Here is a 22,415-nt window from a genome sequence, read left to right as displayed (position 1 = left end):
CTTTTTCCAAGCGAATAATATAATCTCTTTCCAGTCGCTCTTCTGCTTGTTTCAAGCCTAGCTGCTGTTCGGCCGTCAATGTTGATTCATCAATTACAGCAATATTTTCTAAATAATCCGCCTCTGAATTAGCTTCTTTAGCAGAATCTGAATTCTTTATTTTACCTAATGAAAGGAGGAGCAAAGTTGATTATTAACTTGTTTTCTCCAGACTACCTTAAATGTTGAGGGAAAATTAAATAAATTGGAAATCCTAAAATGTGAATATGCTCTCTCCTTGATAATTATGAGAAACTAAGCATAGAAATAAAGCTGAATTTTAAAAAGTAAAACTTTTTTTATTGTTCTCAGCCTCATTAACAAGAATCATACCCTTGAGCTATTAGAATTACCGAGATAACGTAAAAGGTAGAGCAATTCAGAAAGCACTACTGTATATGAAATTATTATTATTATAAACCAATATGCAATGTTTTATTAACTTCAATTGCATGTTGCATGTTATATTTAGGCCTGGTTCACACATCACTTCAAATGAAGACATATAGTTCAGTGCTACAGCATCTGCTCACCCGGGCGATTGGAGGAAATTGATTGCCCAAAGTCTTCATGGACTTATTACCTGCTACTGTATTTATACTGCGTACTGTACTTGTTTTTCAAATTTGTGTGTTGTTTTACTGTTTTACTTTGTTTTTATTGGCTTTAATTAGCATTATTATTATTATTACTATTTTAAAATTACTTTTATTACTTTTAATTAGTATTTTGTAAACTGCCCAGGTATCCTGAATGCATTAAGAGGGATTTAAAATTTGAACAACAAAAAACCAAATAAAGAAATGAATGCTATAGCACACAGAGCCAGCAGTGACATACTTGATCCACACTGGGTCTACACATGTAACAGAATGGGGTGGAAAAACGGACTGCCATGTTTTAGGCGGCATGTGGGAGATACTACATTTGAATTATGCCCCTGATTTGTTCTTTAAAGACTTAGGAGCAAGATTTGACTAGGCCTTCGCCTGGTATGCCAATTTTCTATTTGAATGGAGATGCATGCATATGTATTTTATTTGTTTGCTTTTAACATAGAGGAGTTGAAAATTGTGACCCTACACCTGCCATCTGAAGTGCTGCATTCCATTTTATCACCTCTTCCTGGAGTATGAGTAGGCATACATAGGGGGGGGGGGACACAAGCTATTCTTATATATTAGCTAAAAACTAGGTTCATAATAGCTGCTTAGAAACTATCATAGCAACTTAGAGTGACTGAGCAAAATGCAAGAGAATGTTTTATTTCAGAGCTATAATTATTTCTGCACTGAAACATAGAAAAAATATTTTTGTACTTTTAAAGGTTGTGGGGCAAGCTTACATTACAAAACACATTTTTCTACCACACTTGACAGTATAGATATAACTAACATGCACAAAGCTAAAGCCATTCAAAATGCATTTCAGACCGTTGGATTTTTAAAAATAAAAACTGAATCCAGCACTCACAGGCGTCTTCAGATTTATGTTCCATTGGTCCCAGATCCAAACCACTTTTGACTGAGTCCCCAGGCTGATTAGTATTAATTTTGGATATATCATCTCCAGGTGGATTTTCCAATTCAGAACTCCTTCTCTGGGCAGATGGTAAGCTTTCTGTGCTAGCACCATTCTCTGAAATATGGGAGCTTGAAAGATTTTCAACCATGTGCTGAGCTCTTATCTGTTTCGGATCATCTACTTCTGCTGGTACATTTGGTAACCTTTTTGCTTTACATTGATCTTGAATATTTGACCCCATGTCTTTACATCCAGCAATACAACTATTTGTCTTACATGATTTATTTTCTCCTGACTTCTCAGGACAAACATCATTCTGCTTATTCTTTTTGCAACTGCTCCCACCTGAAGAACTTTTTCCAGCTTCTTTTATAGATTTGTCATTTTTGTTAGTTTTATAATTTTGATTGGTTATAACTCTGACAGCTTTGCTTTCTTCACAGACAATGCGGGCAGATTTTCTTGTGTCATGATTTCCAGTTTTTGAGCTCCTGCCCTCTTCCATTATTGAGAAGACCTGCTTCGTCTATTACTTGAGACTACTTGAAATATAATTTTGCAACAACTGGAGTGGAGCAGAATCCTCTGTTCAGGCAGGGTATCTGGCGGATTGTCTGATGAGAAAAATTGAGAATGAGAACACAAAGAAACCCTTACATTGTTAAACATAGTCCTAAATTAAATTAATATCAAAAATGCTTGCAATGAGAGACTAAAGCTAAGCATGTCGGGGGGAGGGGAGAATAATGGAGGGAACATTCACATGGTGTGATGGAAATATCCTCTATTAGTTTAATAAGAGCACAATCCAAACCCTCCTCCATATTTTGTTGGCTGGGGGTGATTAGGATGGAGTAGAGATTCTCTCCGCCAACCTGCAGGGGAAGAGGGTCAGCTAGCTTTGACCAGGTGGGTGGTAAGCTAGAGTGTAGAGAGCCCCAAAACAAGGTGATACTGAATCCAAAACCCTGGAGATTTTCCAAAGGTTCTGTTCCTATGCCAGCTTGCAGCTTGTGAACCAGCAAAGCTTTGGATGTGGCAGTGCCTCTGCACCTCACAGGCCCTGTGTTAAGCTTGCTCTGCCCATTAATTTTGAAATTTTCCTTTGCCCTTTGTTGGGCAATGCAAGTACTAAAGCAACAGGGGGAGAAATATCCTTCAGCACATTATGCTAGGCATGCTCTTCCTTGAGGCTTCCCAGGGACTTCTACCTAACTGGCCACATTTTAGAGCTCCAAACTCTTACAATTGTTTTGTAGAAATGTTGCCAACTAGTAATGTTTTCACAAACATTTTAAAAAAATTCAGAGCATTCGTACATAGGCCTCTGCTTTACTTATACCTCTACAACTTCCAAAATAAGTTTGCTTTCACTTCAGTTTTTTCATTGTAAGTTCAGAGAGAGATAGAAAAGTGCACTGTATTGCAACAGTGTCAAAACAATGATATGTAACACAAAAAGGACTACTTGAAAGTTGCAATAAAATATATCTTGTAAATATTGCTTTTTAAAATTACCTCAAAGGTTAATAAAAGGGCAACATTGGCTTTAGCAATGAGATAACAATTAATGATTTCAGAATAAAAACTATCCTTCATTTACGTAGTTATTTGTTAATTCGCTTATATTTGTAACCCTAACCCACCTCAACCTGCTCAAAACAGGCAGCAAATTATTATTACGGTATATAAATGCTGACATCAGCTGGGGAAATTGATCAATTGGGGGGGGGGGCTAACCATGTTCACTAACCATTGATACTGCCTTGATAGGAAAGGAATGACAACTACATTGCTACAACAGAAATGCACGGCAGTGTTGGGATTTCTTTATTGTGTTTAAAACATGAATACAAACTTAAGCTACTTAAAATTTTATATAGAGAGAAAGATATTAGCCACCTGGTGCTTAAACCTGAAACTTGCTATGTTTGAGGTTCTATTAATATTATGATTTGACTCAGACAATTGTAGATAAGTTTCACTTTCGTTTCCTGTTGGTTTTTAAGGTTTCATAATCTCATTTATCTTCCACTAGCACTACCAACTGGTTGTAATATCAAGATGTGAATTATTGCAAAACCACATAAACCCAAACCTACTGAACTACAACTTGTACAAAAAGCTTAATAACATTTAATACTAAAGAAGGAACTAAAATATTAGACCTGTCGAGAGCTAAAAGCAAGGATGGGGAACCTGTAGCTCTCCATACAACTACAACTTCCATCAACGCTGATCACTGGCCATGTTGGCTGGGAGCATCAGGGGGACCACAGGTCCCACCCACCTACCCAATTTAAATAATACTAGTTCAATTAAAAAGCATATGATTAATGAAGTTTGCCTATTAACAAACCTAATCTGGTGCAGGAAGGGGGGACCCTTTCTCTCAGTGCTATCTTTCCTAGTTTCAATTCACCCATCCCTAAAAGGTATTTGCCTTGAGAGGGCAGATCCAAGCTTTGGGCAAATGTGGCTATTTTAAAGTGAGAAAAATTGCATGAGGTGTGTGAAGGGGACTATCCCTGCACTGCAGCTCCAACCCAGTACAGTGGCACTTCATTTCTTGGGAGGAAACCTCGGGGGGGGGGGAAGAATGAGTATCAGGACATTTGAATGCTATTTAAACCCATTATTATAGAAGCCCAGAGAAAATGGCCACATTGGGACAATCAAATATCTATTTTGTAAGCTGAGTGGTGAACAAGCTTCATGTATGCAGCTGCTTTGCTCCTCCCTTCACACAAGTGGGGAGATAAGCCAAAGAGCCACAGTTAACCATAACTTCCAAACTGAGAAATGTCTGGACTAGGAAATGGCTTGCAAGTAAGCCAGAATATGAAGCAATTGTTTAAAGCTGGTTTTCACATCCAGGGTTGTTTTGAAAACATTAATCGTAATTTCCCACTTCAAATATAACAAGAAGCTACAGCAAAATTCTAACTTGTGTTTCCACTTGTGTGAAGTGAGGAGCAAAGCAACTGAATGTAGATGCACAAAGTTCATTTTTATCTTAGTTTAGTAAGGCAAAATTTGATTGTCCAAACACATCCAATTTAAGCTGAAGATCAGAAACCAACGCGGGGCAAGAAGACTTCCTTTGAAAAGAAGAATTATTGCCCAAATTCCTCCCTATAGTACCACAGATTCTGGCAAAACGAATGTAAACTGGCAGTAGTAAGCAAAAAAACCCACAAGTAGTTTTTAGCAAATTGCCAAAAATATTTTTCTTTAAATGTGACTTTCTTTAAACACAACACATGATCTCTAAGAAAAATGTGCAGCTTGTCACTAAAAATAGGCTCCCCCCCCCCTTTGAATGCATTCAGGAGGAATTAGAGACCTAACGTCCATACCGGGTTAATTGATAGAAAGCATAAGCAAAGGTACAGTTATACAGATGAAAAAGCCTTGCTGGGGAAGAATCAGCATGGTTTCTACAACAGGAAGTTTGGCCTTACCAATGATTTTGAATTCTTTGAAAGCACAACGAACATGCAGTGATCCAGTAGGTACTGTATCCAAGATTTCAAAAAGCTTTTGGCAAAACACTTTACCAAAAGCTCCTCAGTAAACATAACAGCTGTTGGAAAAGACAACAATTTGATGGCTTTTATGATAAAATGGCCTTCTCTTTTGTAATTGCTATATAGCAATGTCCTCATGTAAATCCAGCCTTGTAGATAAGCCCAAAAAGGTGCTAGTGCCTTCCCTTCTGTAGTTGCCCACTACATTTCTATTATAAGCAGAGAGAAGCAGGCTTCCCTCCTCTGACAGTTTGATTTCTATCATGGGCAGAGAGGAGGGAGGAAGCAGTCCTTCACTCTTTCACCAGCCCTCTCATACATGTGTATGGAATTCTTGGTTGCCTACCACATGAATGTTTAAATACAAGGCAGTATAAATCTGTGATGTGGCCACATTTGGAAAACTGAGTACAGTTCTAGACATGGCATGTGACCTCTGCTCAGAAACTAGTGCCTGAAGAAATGGCATGCAGGGAGATAAGATGTGGAGTGAGGGAAGAGTTCTGCACCCTTCACCCACATGCCTCTTTTGCTTTTAAAATCACTTTCCTTTTCTATGTAATTTGGACAGCTTCATCACAAGGACATCTGGGCTGACATAATGTCATTTATTTTACTAAACATACTGCAAAATGATAGCAAAGTTTTCTTTAGATTTACTCTGCACTCACTGGAGACACTGGAGTGGAATCTGGTGACGGGAGACAGATAACTCTATCTTGCTATTGTTGATCTTATTCCCTGTGGCTGATAGTCACAATAACTATTAAATGTGACATTAACACTCTTGCCTAGCTCAGCCGATTTTGATTCTTTCAGTATTTGGAAATTTCAGTATTTGTGAACTTACTGCAACATGAACTTTAACTTCCTAACAAACATTACCCTGTTCAGGGTTCATTGGCAGCATGCAAGGATCTCCATACAAGACATTTACTGCTTGTAGTCTCTCACATCATAAACTGCACAAACAGCTTCTCAAAATAAGGGTAGTGTATCACACAGCTGTAAACTGGGGTTTTACCCAATTTGCATACTAATGTGCAGAAAGTCTACGTTTGTTACAGAATGGCAATCACCTGCTGCCAGAAAGGCTCTGGTTATGTTTACAGTTAAATCAGGAATGCAGATGGTTTCTGCTTCACTCTCCCTCATGTGAACAGGAGTAACAAAACTTAATTCCTGGCTTGCATCATGTCCAAATGGGATTGTGGTTAGTTCTCCTCCACACAAACCACAATGTAAAGCCAAGATATGTTCTTGACTTATCAATCATGGTTTATTTGGCACAAAACAAACCATAATTCTCAATTCAGACAAAATGCTAAACCAATGAGTTTGGGTTGTTGCCCCAACTCATGGTATTATTATTATTATTATTATCATCATCACCATCACCACAGTGACTCTACAAGTAAAAGAAGAGTGAAGCAGAATCAATCTCCTTGCTAACATAATATTATTAACTATGGTTTACCATGATGTGTAAACCAGATCATTCTTTTAAAACCTAAAAGATAACTTCTACTATGAATCCAAATTTTGAGAAAACATTGGCTAGTATGCTTCTTTCACACTGTAATAATGGAAGAATCTTCCACAATTCTATGCCAGTGATACATGTGAACACCAGCATAAAAATATCAGGTGCCCTTTTAAAAATTGATGTTAGCATAAATGAATTTTACATAGTTTTCAGCTCTTTATTGGACTGGCACCTAAAAAGGTTGATAGTGAACCCAAGCAATATCAAATATTTTTCAACCTTCATGTGGTGAAATCTTACATTCAAAAGGTTATTACAATGTCATAATACTTAAGATGATTACATAGAAGAGAAGCAGGACCATTTAACAACAGGCCCAATAAATATTTTTGTTCTATTTTTGCTCTACTATGAAACTGACCAATTTCACATTTTACAATGGAACTGAATACATACTCAAATCTTCATATCAATCATGGCTTCTCATAGTGTGCTTTTGAAACGTGCAACAACAGCAAAAGCTGTAACTTTAATGTATGCCTGCTTCTGTTACTGAAGCATGAACCCTTGATTTTTCCCATTTGCAAAATGCAGACAACTAATTAGTTTTTTCACCAGATGTTGACCAGAGATCACTTTATAGTGGGAAGGTTCCATGTGAAAGTGGTCCAGTGCTAAGGCAGAAAGCCAGAAGCCTTACCCACCATCACTAAATAGCACAATATGCTCTGCTATTTTTTGGTGCAATCGCCTTAAGGTAGAAACCTATTTGTTGTAGTAGTTACTAAGCTCTTTAAAGTGCCCTGTAGGCTAACGGCGCTGCATAATAATTTACAACAGTGATGACACTGAGCCCACTATTCACCCATTTGCTTTACTGAGAGGCTCCCAAACACCAGAGACACTAAAACCAGCACTTGGGAGCCCCCCCAATTAAAAGCCCCAAGTGTGAAAGGGCTATTCTGTGGCGATCTGTGTCAAGCCCCTCCTCGCAGGAAACCCATCAAGTTGTGTTAACAGCTAAGCCCACTGTCAGAAAAACAGCTCGATTTCCCAAAAACATGCCTCTATAGGCTACGCTCCAACGTCTTTACAGGGCTCCCAAACAACACCCCCTCTTAGCCCTCAGAAGTACACGTGCAGGATCAACTTTTTGGTGTGCCCCCCTCTAAATTACCGAATTAAGCAACCACATCAACACCACCACCCCCCCGCCCACACAAAAACACACACACCAAAACAACTCGCTCTGGGCACAGTCCTCATCCAAGGGCCTCTTTGCCTTAAACTTTCTATTCTTCCCACCCAGACAGGAGAGAAACAAAAGCAGGGAATGGGGAAGTGGGGTCCCAACAAGGACCCTTGCTAGGAGGGCGCCTGGCAGACCCCCACCCACCCAAAAAGAGGCGCTCCGATTAGACTTTTTAAAGTGGGTGCCGGGGAGGGGAGACCGTGGCGGAGGCCAGCGAAGGGCCTTGGTGCAGAGAGCCCCCCCTTCCCCCACCCCCAGGAGGGCAGAAGCCAGGAGCGGGCACGGGAGGAGGGCATAAGAGCGACGCATGGGGGGGGAGGAACGACCCGCTTCCGTCTGCCGCCGCCCTCTCTCTCTCTCTCTCTCTTTCTCGGGGGACTCAAGTACCTGGCTGTCAGCCCAGGGATGTGCCGGCCGCGTCCCCCTCCATGTCCTGCTCCGGCAGTTGGGAGGCCCCGACGCGAGCGCCTCAATCTGGGCCGGCCGCCATGTCAGCCGCGGCGCGCACTGCATTGTGGGGGAGGGGAAAGGAGGCTCGCGCGCGGCGTGGGGGGGGGGCGGGGCGGGGCGGTGTGAGGGAGGGAGGGAGGCGGCGGAGGCTGCTTTCTGCCGACCTGCCTCAAGGCAGCGGCAGCCGTTGCTGTTCTGCCCCCACCCTCCCCACCTATCCACTGTAACTACAATCCCGGTAGCCCCCTCCCTTCCCCGAGGAAAAGCTGAACTCCCTTCTCCTTTGAGGCCTCAAAAAGAAGGAGGCGAAAGGTGTCTTCACGGTGGGGGCTGAAAGTCTTTGGCCGGGCCCGCTGAAGTCACGGCTGACAGTCCCCTCCACGCAAACATATGAAGTAAATAAAATTAAGCCCGGGTTAAAGTCGGTTCTGCGCTGACTGTGAGATTTTGCTGAAAGGAAACCGCGCATCCTAATCATCCAAACATTTTCTCGCGCCAGGACTTTTGCTTTGCCTCCTTGACACAAAACACGGACCTTAAAAACTTGAGGCGTAGAAAGCAAGCAAGCAAGCAAACAAATACGTAGCTGTGGAACAGATCCTCATGATGACGCTCACAAGCAGATTCCGAAAAGAGATTAAGCACAGTCCACCTCCATTGCCAACTATCTGCTTAGTTTTTTAAAATCGTGGGTCGAGAGGGCAATGTAGTATCATGCGATAGATGAGGGATTTGTGGGATCAGCATGCTGAGAGTCATTTCATATGGTGCATCCAATCATGAAGGCCACCCAAACTGTTTCCAAGCTCCAGTGCTTCTCACAAGGGCTGTAATGTTTATAACAGCCTCACCGTACATGTATTTCTTTTGAATTAATGTGTGTATGGAGATCCTGGGCTGCTCAGATGCTAAGACCCAGCTCCTGGCCTCACTGATGTGGTCCAAAGGAAAACAAAGCAATACATTGACACCAGCATAGCTGCAGGAGTTGCAGGAAGGAGGCACGTAAGACGCCATCCAACCATCTTAGGGAGCCTGTTCTGGATTTGTAAACATCAGCACTCCATATATCAGCTCTGGTGACCACACATTTGAGGAGATTTTGCCTACCTAGGTTCCAGCATTACCAGCAACCTTTCAACTGATGCTGGACAAGGGTATTGGCAAGACAGCTACAGCAATGACTTGCCTCTCCAACAGGGTATGGGAGAATGTGATGCTAATGTCCAATACCAATATGAAGATCTATCAGGCCTGCATGTTGAGCATGCTGTTTTCTGGAAGTGAGCAACTTACAACCACCAGGAGCGATGCCAGGAAGATTGGAGGCATCACATAGCAGGACAGAATTGCACTCCTGAGTATGTCTGTGCTGTCTTGGTCATGTCCACAGAATGGAAGATGGCAGGATTTCCAAGGATGTGCTCTACAGGGAGTTGGCTTCAGGCACCAGGCAGACTGGCAGATCAGCTCTGCATGACAAAGATGTCTGCAAACATGACATGAATGCTGGAGGAGCACAGAGAGAAGAAACACCATGGTGCATCTGCAGCCACACAGCCAGATGCCTTCATCTGCCCCAGCTGCCACAAAACATGTCTCTCTCTCCACAGCCACAGCAGGCACTGTAACCTTCCTACAGTTTGACTTCACCCCCAAAGGTGCACTCCTCCATTGTTTCCCAACTGCTGAATTCAGTGACACTTAGTCTCCAGCAAGGGAGCACAGAATTGCAGCACCTGTCCTTCTTTCATTGCCAGTCTCCACTCTACACCAGCAGTCTCCAGGATTTTTCAGGACACTTTCAGTGCGATCAGACCAAGATGCACACTAAAGGCTAACAAATCTTATCTCCTTTCATACACATGCATGCATACTCTTCTTGTCCTTCCTCCATGGAGATTGGTTGCCTATAGGGGGTTACTCTCCTCTCAATAGCCTGGTTAGATAGACTAGGGCAGGCATGGCCAAACTTGGCCCTCCAGCTGTTTGGGACTACAATTCCCATAATCCCTGACCACCGGTCCTGTTAGCTAGGGATGATGGGAGTTGTAGTCCCAAAACAGCAGGAGGGCCAAGTTTGGCCATGCCTGGATTAGGCTGAGAGTTAGTGACTTGTCCAAGACCACCCAAGGAATTTAACAGCTAAATAAGAATTTGAGAGCTGGCACAGGTGACACCCACAGCATTCATTTAAAGCATATACAATACACATCTACAACACATAGTTCCCCTCCCCCCCAAAAAAAAGAATTCTGGGAACTGTAGTTTACTCCTCACAGAGCTGAAATTTCCAGCACCCTTAACTTGAATGTTGGACTTGGAGCAGGAAGATCCTGGTCCAAATCTTCACTTGGCTATGATGAAGCTCACTGACCCACTCACATTCTCAGTTTTACCTACCTTTCAGAATTATTGTGAAGATAAACAGGGGCACAGCTTTCATGCTGTTACGAGTTCCTTGGAAGACGGGGATAAAAATGTTATACAGTCATACCTTATGTTATGTCCGCTTCATGTTACGTTCTTTCAGGTTACGTCCTGCAGCAACCTGGAAGTACCAGAAAGGGTTACTTCCGGGTTTCGCCGTTTGCACATGCGCAGAAGCGCAAAATGACATCACGCGCATGCGCAGAAGCGGCAAATCGCGACCCGCGTGTGTGCAGATGCGCCGCTGCGAGTTGCGCTCTTTTCCTGTTGCAAACGGGCCTCCGGAATAGATCCCGTTCATAACCAGAGGTACCACTGTAAATAAATGTGAGTTCAGCTCTCCTTCAAGTCCAACATTCTCTCACTGCACCACTGTTGGATTTATCATGGTCAGTGACTCCACTACATTCTCACTCTTTCATTTTATTTCTAAATAAAACAAGAAAGAAACAGGGAATTCTAACCCCCACCCCACAAAAAATCAGTGCAGTTTTGAAAGCAGTTGTTAAAACCAGTGATTAAAATCAGTTATTTTGAAAGGTTCAGTCTGCTATCTTTATTCAAATGGTGCTCAGTTGTGTCCAAACATAGATTAAAACTTACTTCTTGATCTCAGGAACCATGGTGCAGAATTTGGTTACAATATCTTAAAAGAGGTGTCCAAATGCATGGTGAACTTTCCAAAATATATCGTATATTATATTTTATTATTGCAAACTGCTTTAGGGGTTGGGAAAATACAGATAAAAATCATATCAATATTGCAATAAATAAATCCTGCATACACATATTTATACTGCCTGCTTCATTTATAAAACTAAGAGTGGTTTTAGATGTAGGTGGAACATGAATATGGATAAAACAGGAAATCCCAGTGACCCTAGATACAAGGACAGCTTCTGTCCAAGGATCAAATGCTGTTTCCAGACTGTTGCTTGCTGAGATTCAATCACTTACTGGCAGGTTCAGGTTACACAATTTAAGCTGATTTGAAGCTCTTGCATAACAAACCCTCTTCCTCTTGGAATCAGCCTTTTTACAAAAAGGGACGTGGATAGGAAACTTTCCATTTTATTTTTATCTCCTGCTAAATGCAGAAAAGCAATACCCTCAGTCATGGCCATAGCCAGGATTTATTTTAGGAGGTGGCAGGCTTTATGTTGGGGGGGGGCAGAACCAAGTTATCTGTGATGCAATTGGTCAGTTAGTTATGTATTTTTACTTATTTACTTGATTTAGGGAGGCATCTGCCCTTTCCTGCACCCCCTGGCTACCCCCATGCCCTCGGTGGTGTAATTGGTATTTTATGGTTCACTTAAAATGCATCTTTGGTTTATTGGATTTATGTGTAGAGGTTGTATCAGTCTTGTATACAAGGCCAGAAAGATTACTAGCCTGGAGTTTTTGGGCTTTTTTTTAGTCTGAAAAGAGACTATTAGCCTTAGAGCCCTTTGCAAAACGAAAGGCGTGAACTGCAAATCTCAAATCAGGCATTTGATAGGCGAGATCACTAATAAACTGTTTAGGAGATTCCCTTGGGGGGAAAAAGAGGGAGAGAGAGAGAGAGAGAGAGAGAGAGAGAGAGAGAGAGAGAGAGAGAGAGAGAGAGAGAGAGAGAAGATGTGGATTGCTTTTACACGGAAATAGGAAAAAGTGTTGCAATTTCTTTTTGCAGCAGGCGACGCTTCTTTCCGGCTGTGCTTTGCGATGGTGGAGGACGTCAGTGCCGGGCTTGTGTGCAGTATGTTAGACCCTGAGGGCAGTGTAGAGCACAAAGCGGATCCCTCCTTCCCCAAAGTTTTTCTTATCCCCTTAGCCATGCTGATCGTCATAGGAGCGTTGCTCTTCTTAGCATTTTCCGCCACCGAACCGAAAGAGGACAGTTTTTACTCCTATAAAGTGGTGAACATCAGGGGCAAGCTAGTTTCCCTGGACAAATACAGAGGCTCGGTAAGTTTGCAAGGAGAGCTGCCTCTGCTGCTGCTGCTGCCCCAGCTAACCAGCGAGTCACATCTGCATGCCTGCATGACGGACGGTGCGAGGGGAGATAAAGCATCTTTTAACTGGCCTGACCGGTTTGGGAACGGTCTCGTTTGGGGCGCGTTGCCTGCGGATTGGCGCCCACTGCTCTGCTATAATCTCTATTAAAGCACCAGAAGGTCCCTTTTCTGCTTGTTCTTGCATGAGATGTTCCTTTCCCACAGAGTATTCCGCGTATACGTGGCAGGCAGGCAAGACGCCTTTCATTCACTCGGAATCGCAACGCCTACGTTATTTTCTGGCGATGCCACTTGTTGAAGCACATCATCGGGATCCGTGCGGGTTTCCCTCCTCTCTTTTAAAAATAGTTACAGATTGTCATTGCAATATGTTCGCTGCCTTCTTAAGAAAACTTCATTTTGTTTAACTGGGTGGAAGAAAAAACGGTGGGAGGGAGAGGCCCAGCGCTACAGAGGGATTCAACAGGAAACATCTAATTTGACATTTTATAAGCCTGTCAAACTACCGCTGCTCTTTTAAATTTTAACATTGGTGTTATGTGATGCGGAGGGTTACTTGAAGAAGAGGCACTTAATTTATCTGTTACAGATATTAAAGATGCTATATACAGTATGTTCTTTTTCTAAAGGTCTGAACTAGGTTCTACTCAGAATAAACCCGCTGATATTAATGACGCTAAGTTAGTCATGCCCATTAATTTAGGTGGGGCTACTCTGAGTATGATACACGTTAGATTCAACCCTTAAATTCATATTCTTGAAATGTGCTGCTTAACATAAGCAGTAATGTATATTTGCATATATATATTTTAAAAAAACTGCAATGGAAGCTGAAAAGCCTATCTTTTTCTGCAATACTTAACTTTTTTTTTTTAAAAAAAAAACAACCCTGTTCTAACAGTCTCCAAGACTGCAGGCTGTAGTTCAGCCTTTGCCAACCTGGTGCCCTCTAGATGGTTTGAACAACTCCTGTCAACCACAGTCAGGCTTTGTTGGCTAGGGATGATGGGAATTGTGGTTCAAAACATCTGAAGAGCACTAGACTAGGTTAGCTAAATCATTTCCTCCAGACTTCCCTCTTTCCCACCTCTGTCTATGCTGAAACAGTTTAGGTGGTCAGAACATGTGGTCATCAATGTTCTGACAACTTGAACTATTGTATTTAGGTGTAATTCTTCCCTTTTCTGGGTATAAACAACTGGTACTACATACAAATTAATTGCTTTAGTTTCATCCTCACATAGCTATTGCTCTCTATTTTCTTCACCCACACACCCTTGGACATTTCTGAAAGAGCAAAGTGTGAGGTGCTTGCAGTGGACACTAGATGGCAAACTTGATTCACAGTAATTTTGATATTGTAAGTGCCGGTATATCAGCAGATAATTGCTTTTGCTCTTACCTGCTGTCAGAAGCTAGAAAAGGTCCATTATATCCTGAATTTAGGATGCTTCCAGACGGATTTAATCTTGCATCTTGGTTGCTGAGGTATCACAAATTGATTGTTGGTGACAGTATTTTTTTTTTTAATTACCCGATTTTCCTCTAAATGGGTAATTTTCAATTAAATGGACAAACTAATGCTGGAAATTATGGGTACTGCAAGGAATGATCCCACTGGAAACTCCCTCTAACTCCTAGGGCTCTGAGAATCTGAGCTCTAAGGGACAGAATCAATCCATCTCACAGAGAAAAACTTAGGATTTCCCTTTCTGCCCTGGATGTATATACAGTACATTGTTCAGCATTACAAATAAAGAAGCTGCTAATTTGAACTGGAAATGTATCATCTAGGGACAGAGTGTTTTGCATAGGACATTGCGTTTCTGCAAAACTCACTCCCACACTTGCATTCAGACACTGCCCACAATGTGTTCAGAAACTATATATTCCTTATTCCCCCCCCCCACACAACCCAAGGCAGCAAATACACAAGAGCTTGTTATAGAAAAACTATTGAAAATACCTGGCAGTGTTGACAAAGTCAGTCCTGTTTCTGGCTCAAGAGTGTTTATGCATTCACACTGCCCTTACCAGCATGTCCAAACAAAACATTCTCATGCTCCTAGTCCAGCATTGTAGTCGGCCGTACCCAGATCCTAGAAAGCTATGATATATTGTGGCCATCTGGACACAGACTTCACTGACAAGCCTAGAGCCAGTGTGGCGTAGTGGTTTGAGTGTTGGACTAGGCCCTTGGGAGACCAGGGTTCAAATCCCCACTCACCCATGAAGCTCACAGGGCCAATCACAGTCTCTCAGCCTACCTCACAGAGTTGTTATGAGGATAAAACGTGGAAGAAGAAAACCATGTAGTACGCTACCGTAAGCTCCTTGGACAGGCATAGGCAAACTCCGCCCCTCCAAATGTTTGGGACTACAAATCCCATCATTCCTGACCACTAGTCCTGTCAGCTGGGGTGATGGGAATTGTAGTCCCAAACATCTGGAGGGCTGGAGTTTGCCTATGCCTGTCCTTGGAGGAAAGTTGGGATATAAATGCCAGTAGCCACAACTATAGAAGGCTTCATATTGGCAGGCCATTCCTAACTAACTCTGTGATGGATGTGGAACCTGTAGCCCTCTGGATGTCCCCTCCCATCATCTCCAGCCATTGACTCTATTGATTAGGCTTACGGGAATTGGAGTCCAACATGTGCAGGGCCACAGGTCCCCTCCCTCTGCCCTTTGTGAAGAGATGCTTCCAGTCTGGGGATAGCAAAGCTAGGCTGAAAAGACAGAAGCTCTGGAATTTTTTGTGAGTTTTAAAAGAGAACAAAGAGGCCTGATATCATGCAGATAAATAAATTGCACCACACTGAGAGTAAAAAGCAGTTATTGCAAAGAAGTCATGGGTCACAACAAGGGCGGCACCGGGGGGGGGGACCAGGGGGGCAATGAAGGAGCGAAGTATCTAGGTGGATCTCTCCAAGAACCTGATATCTGCATACATGGGACTCTCAGGAAGTTCTCAGTTCAGCTGTTGTTCAGATCTAGATTTGCTTAGCTTCACAGATGAAACTACATCTCATTGTAAATAGTACATTTATCAATGTCACATTGGTCGCCTGAACGAGAAAATAAGTGTGTGTGAGAGAGAGACACACACACACAAGAATGTTACTTGCACACATGTGCGTGCACACGCATACACATGAGTCCTGCAACAAGAATTTGCACTGCTGAGTACTCCAGTCAGTCCAGTTCACGAATCTTCATCCAGTTTTCTGTTCTCCCATGCCAATAGTCAGCCATCATTCCATGTCCACTGAGGATACCTTTTGGTCTATTTTAGTTTTTTCCCTCCCCACCTTAAATATATTTTATACAGTACTTCGGAAAAATGTGGCAGTTCCCAAGTCTGCTAATGCCTTCCTCTTCAGAACATTGAAAATAGAGGGAAATCTGTGTCATGATGACCTGCACTTCAACATGTGCAACTACATTACTGCTAATTAACTCATACATTTGTGCCAAGGCCGCCTTAAGTGGGCCTGCTTGGGACTTCATGGCCTCCATAACAACCATGAAACTGTCTCTATTTGTCATTGACCTGATGCATAGAGCAGGGCATGTCTTCAATATACCTCTTGCCCCAGGAGATGAAAGAGATAGGTCTGGAAAAGGAGGACTGGAGAAATTCCATTGTCCTTCTCAGACCATTTCCTGGTGAGGTTTGGTCCCAGAGCAGGAGTATTCACCTACAGGGGTAGGGACCCATTAGAATGGTCTGCCCCCTGAGATGTATGGAATCCATGGAATTTCTGAATGCTCTATGGGGAATTTTCTGCAGCTAGGGCTGGGGTTCTAGTTGTTGCCGTAGTCTAACAATATGTATCAGGCAGTCAACAAAATCATTACAGTAGTACCTCGGGTTAAATATGCTTCAGGTTACATACGCTCCAGGTTACAGACTCTGCTAACCCAAAAATAGTGCTTCAGGTTAAGAACTTTGCTTCAGGATGAGATCAGAAATTGTGCTCCGGCGGTGCGGTGGCAGCAGGAGGCCCCATTAGCTAAAGTGGTGCTTCAGGTTAAGAACAGTTTCAGGTTAAGTACGGACCTCCGGAACGAATTAGGTACTTAACCTGAGGTACCACTGTACTGAGTGACCTCTCTGGGGTTGTAGTAGATAGCTCAGTGAAGATGTTGACCCAGTGTGCGGTAGCTGTGAAAAAGGCAAACTCTCTGCTGGGGATCGTAAGGAAATAAATTAAAAATAAACTGCTGGTGTAGTAATGCTGTTCTATAAATCTATGGTGCAACAGCATTTGGAATACTGTGTACCGTTCTGGCCACCTCACCTCAGAAAGGATATTATAGAGTTTGAAAAGGTTCAGAAAAGGACAAGCAAAATGACCAAGGGAATAGAGTGAGTCGAGTCCCCTGTGAAGAAAGCTTGCAGCATTTTGGAGTTTTTAGTTTAGAAAAAGGAAAGCAAGAAGTGGCATGATAGATATTTATAAAATGGTGCACAACATGGAGAACGTGGATCAACAAAGGTTTATCTTCCTCTCTCATAACACTATAACTTGTGGACATTGAATGAAGCTGAATGTTGTAGGACAAACAAAAAGCACCTCTTTATGCAGTACGTAATCAGACTATGAAATTCGTTCCTACAAGAGGTTGCCATAGCCACCAACTCAGATGGGTTTAAAAGAGGATTAAAGAGATTCATGGAGGCCAAGGCCAAGTTATGTGAAGGACCCACCTGTTCACTGAGATCTGCAGAGGCTCTCCTGCTGAAATCAATATTGCAGCAATCTGAGAGAGGGCCTTATCTGTTGTGGCACCCAGCTTATGGAATCACCTCCCCTCTGAAGCAAAGCAAGCATCAACAGGGATGAGTTTTCAATGCCTGCTGAAGGTTCATTTGTTTACTTGGGCATTATCTGGTCATTAATGCCAAGTCTGAAGCTGGGTCTGGCTTACTGTGGACATTGCTGCAAATATTGGTTACTGTATTTTAATGTTTGGATTTTAGTGACAATGTATTTATAGTGTTATGAATTGCCCTGGGTTGTTTTTTTTAATGCAGGGATCTATATCTATCACCTGTCTAGCTATCTATCTAATAAATGAACGAAATAATATGTCCCCTTCTCATTGTTATTTTCCCTTTAGGTAGTCCTAGTTGTCAATGTTGCAAGTGAGTGTGGCTATACAGACAGCCACTACAAAGCCCTTCAACAGCTGCAGAGAGAACTTGGCTCATATCATTTTAACGTGCTGGCATTCCCTTGTAATCAATTTGGACTTCAAGAACCAGGCACCAACAAAGAAATTGAGAGTTTTGCCAGGAAAACATATGGAGTCACCTTTCCCATGTTCAGCAAGATAGCAGTCAAGGGCACCGGGGCAAATCCAGCCTTCAAATATTTAATTGGTGAGTACAGCAGGCATTCTAAAGTGGCTGACATTGAATCTGCTTTGCCCCCAAAGTCGTAGATGATTTATGATAGCGAGCGGTGCCATTTCAGATGGTGGGGGGGGGGAGCGGCAGGGAGGTTGGCAATATTCAGCAAGGTCTAAGGGCCAGTTCTTCAATGCAGTCAAGGTTAAATGGTGAAAAGGCAATCTCTTTCTAGAGCATCTGTTGTGATTATGTTCTATCTTCTTTTTTCTATCTCCCAGGAACTCAACAGGAATGACAGGAATTCAGTTGAGGTTTAATTGCCTTGTCCTTCAAATCAAAGTAGTACAAAAACATTCAAATCACAGGTGTGTGTTCCTGGAAAAGTGTAAATGGCCTCCTCTACAGGTTCCACTTAAACTTTTCCAGATACTGTATCGTTTGTGCAGTCTTCTGAAAGTAAGCAACAGTTGGAGCTTATGCCTCCTGGACTGTGTCCGGATGAACAACTGTTTATTGAACATTTATCCTGATTTATTTACAGGGAGGTTAGACAGCAGTGCATCCCACACTTTCCCCGTCACCTTCCTTATTGCAAAAAAGTCCAATCATTTGGGGAAGTGGATTTATTGCACAGGACTTCCCAATCAACTATAACTGAGCAACCTGAATTGGTTGGTATGTGACTGAATCTCACCCAAGAATAGCGACAGTCTGAAAGCGCCCCTACAAAAATGAGAGTTATAAGATGAGGAAACTCATCCTGCCTCTAGCCTTCTACCAGAAGCAGAATGACTGAAAGGAGCCCTTGTAAGAATTGCTAAGTGATCTCTTCAGCTCAACAGAAAGCAGGATGAGAGAAATCCAGAGATTCCCTAGAAGAAGGCTGATAGCTTGTACCCAGAGAAAGGGTTTGCATGCTCCAGCTCCTGATTATTCGCAGAAGCAGTCAATGAAAATAAAGTTTTGGGCATTAAGGATAAAAATACTAAACCTCAGCATCGTGTCCCACAAGGTTTTCTCTGGGGGGAAGCAGCAATACAAGAGGAAGGGTGGATAAGCCCTTATAGCAGATCAACACCATACATATCCATGGTTGCCCTCAAATAATCCTGGGAACTATTGTTTGTTGAAGATGTTGGATCATGTGCTTTGGAAGCCATGTGATTTAAATCACACGCTCACAGGGGCAAGACAGTTTGATCATATTACACTGATCTTGGCTCAACTGCACTGGCTGCCAATTAGTTTCCAGGGCTAATTCAAAGTGCTGGTTTTGACCTAGAAAGCCTTAAATGGCTCACAACCACAATACCTTAAGGACCGCCTCTCACCATATAAACCTACCTGGACCCTGAAATCATATTCTGGGGCCCTTCTTAATGAGCCTCCTCCACGAGAAGTCCAGAGGGTGGCAACACAAGGGCCTTTTCTGCAGCAGCTCCCCATTTGTGGAATACTCTCTCTAGGGAGGTTCAGCCGGCACCTTGATTATATACCATCATCTGCCAGGTGAAGACATTCCTCTTTAAGCATGCCTTTGGCTGATTGACACGATGCCCTTTTAAATGTGTTTGTGGAAGAAGGGATTATTGATTTGTTTTTGTTCTTATTTTTATGTATGTATTTTGTTTTTTTTTACATATATAGTCATTTTATGTTGTGAACTGCCCTGTGACCTATGGGTATAGGGCAGTATACAAATTTAATAAATAATAATAAGAAAGTAGATTGGATGTTCTTTAAATATGTGGTGTGCCCATAGTTTTTCCTAAAATTTTGCTTAGCCTACATTTTTATTTTGCTTAACTTCTGCATTGATTTTGACAATCAAATCCATCATTAGTATCTTTTTTCTTTATAACTGAATAATAATCAAATTATATGTCATTTCCCCTTCCTATGTAGATTCCACTGGTGAGGAGCCAACCTGGAATTTCTGGAAATACCTTGTAGATCCAAATGGGAAGACGGTAAAGGCTTGGGACTCTACTGTCACTATTGAGGAAATAAAACCTCACATCACTGAACTTGTGAGGAATATCATCCTGAAGAGAAAAGATGAACTGTGATTACACCCACACACCCCACTAATTCTTGAACCTCTGATTATCATTTGGACCATTATTTTCACTCATTCCTAAAAGAAAATGTAATTTTAAAAAATTGTCAATATGAATTCCATCAACATGAGTTAGCTCCATCCTCCGAGTACAATACAGTGGTATCTCAAGTTACATACGCTTCAGGTTACATACACTTCAGGTTACAGACTCCGCTAACCCAGAAATAGTACCTCGGGTTAAGAACTTTGCTTCAGGATGAGAACAGAAATTGTGCTCTGGCGGCGCAGCGGGAGGCCCCATTAGCTAAAGTGGTGCTTCAGCTTAAGAGCAGTTTCAGGTTAAGAACGGACCTCCGGAACAAATTAAGTCCTTAACCCGAGGTACCACTGTACTGTATTTTATTTTTTGGTCTTGCATTCAATCCATTATTTAACCCAGAAGGAACTGGTTCTCTTCTCAGGGGAAACACACCAAAGGTCTGGGATTTATTTCCCATTTCAAGTCACTTATTGATCGTGGTGAGGTGAAGAACCAATTCGGATCTCTCTGTAGGTAAATAACCTCAGCACTCTAGGATTTCCTAGAGAAATATTACTAATAGCTACCCTATCATGAACTTGTTCATCAAGGGCATTTAAGAAATGCAACCCAGAATAGGTGTAATAGATCTTAACCTGCGTGTGGTTTTAAGATGCAGTTTTTATGCTGGGAAACAAGAGCACATTGACACTATCTGTATTTGCTTGCACTCACACCAGTCACATTCATTTATCCCTGAGAATCCATACACTAGGATGGATCTAAGAATCCTGTGGCTGTAGTTCTATTCAATGAAAATGAGATTTTCCCTGCCAATTATTTAAAAAAACAAAAAACCTGTTTGAGAGGATTGTCGGACCCGCTCAAACAGAAAGGAAGACAGTATTGGGGGGGGGGCTACAGTTGGAGGACAAGAATCCTGTTAGCAGGAGCCCCTATTGGACCAAAGTCCCTTTTCTGAATGGAAGGAAACATTTGGACCCATTAATCCCAAACTGTTGCATTCCTGTGTTCTGTCTGTTGTCATCCAGCATTTTGCATGTGCTGATTTATTGTGATTTTTTTTAAAATAATAATAATAATAAGCAACTTCCTTTCAATTGCCGCAAAGTCCTCTTAGGTGTGAACTGAAATTTAGCATTGCTAGAGCAGAGGTGTGGTTGGTGATGTTCTTGATGGCATGTGTTTTTGGTTTCCTACCTTTCTGGCCCTCTCAAGTTCCAGAGGCATCTACCCTTAAAAAAATCATTACTGAAACTGACAAAAGATTTCAATCATCTTTGCAGCTTGCCTTGAGAAGCCTGGTGAAACAGAAACTTTGCCGATGTTGGGAAAAGCTTTCTCAGCTGTGCACATCTACATCTGAGAACAACTTAAGGCTTTCACCCCACTTACACAGGGAGCCTTAGAAAGGGTTGTGAGTTTCACCAAGTTTCTCCAGATTCAGCATGGGATGGGTAGGTGCCACTGAAAGAGCTGCTTCGCCTTCACATAGAACAGGTAACCAACCTGGTGGCATCTGAATGTTGAGGCCTACAGCTTGCCTCATCCCTCACCATTAGTCATGCTAGCTGTGACTGAGGGGAATTGAAGTTCACAACATCTGGAGGCCTCCAAGTTGGCTTCCCATGGGATAGAAACTAGGTAATGCTCAAACAGTGAATTAGAGCTCATATAGGGCTTTAAAAAATATATGTTTGTTGTTGTCTGGAAGCATCCATAGATTTCCTTCAGTTGTAATCCGTGTTGTTGGAATTAAGTGACTTGACGCAGAAAAGGAAGTGCATATGTCAGTTTATAACCACTGGTGAAAGGAATGGAGAATTTTTGTTGACTGAACCAGAATAAAAGGAGATTCCTACATCATTTTAACAGATGTTTGCGAACTTCCATACATTACACAGAGTTTGCTTGAATGTGATCCATTAGAATCTTAAAAGAATCAAGCACCTTGAAGAGAGAGACCAAGTTTTTTCATAATAGCTTGGCCCATAATAACTTGTTGCCTAGTAACAGAGTTGAAAGTGACCATTATTCATTGATCCTGCTGATTAATACTTTGGACACTCCTCCCTTACTCCCTCCACAAAATATTACAGAGGGTACAAAAAATGGTGAAAGACAAATCTGCAACCTGCCTACTCTCTATAACTGAATTACTTGTCAGGAACCCTTTGACAGTGGACCCTGCTATTTTATGATTTTACCCTTTTGAATAAGCGCCCCCCCTCAAAATAAAATAC

General features: G+C 42.1%; 2 protein-coding genes across 2 annotated transcripts in view; one reads left to right on the top strand and one right to left on the bottom strand.

Moving 5' to 3' along the window:
* Positions 1-8,345, bottom strand: part of TUT4 (terminal uridylyl transferase 4) — a 34,067-nt gene extending 25,722 nt beyond the window's left edge. The window contains exons 1-3 of the mRNA XM_082228179.1: positions 8,219-8,345; positions 1,513-2,177; positions 2-165 (exon numbers count right to left, since the gene is read on the bottom strand). Of these exons, the coding sequence (XP_082084305.1) occupies positions 2-165; positions 1,513-2,068 (720 nt within the window). The 5' untranslated portion in view covers positions 2,069-2,177; positions 8,219-8,345. The remainder of the gene's footprint in view (position 1; positions 166-1,512; positions 2,178-8,218) is intronic.
* A 4,041-nt stretch (positions 8,346-12,386) lies between these two features.
* Positions 12,387-21,233, top strand: GPX7 (glutathione peroxidase 7). Its single transcript, XM_082228178.1, has 3 exons — positions 12,387-12,661; positions 17,839-18,100; positions 19,976-21,233. Exons 1-3 carry the CDS (start codon positions 12,419-12,421, stop codon positions 20,137-20,139), a joined length of 669 nt encoding a protein of 222 aa, XP_082084304.1. The 5' UTR covers positions 12,387-12,418; the 3' UTR covers positions 20,140-21,233.
* The last annotated feature ends 1,182 nt before the right edge of the window (positions 21,234-22,415 follow it).

This window comes from Podarcis vaucheri (genome assembly GCF_965113315.1).
Source record: "Podarcis vaucheri genome assembly, chromosome: 6".
In the NCBI taxonomy this organism is placed as follows: domain Eukaryota; kingdom Metazoa; phylum Chordata; class Lepidosauria; order Squamata; family Lacertidae; genus Podarcis; species Podarcis vaucheri.
The sequence above is the reverse complement of the archived record's forward strand: the minus strand, read 5'-3'. Positions and strand labels throughout refer to the sequence as shown.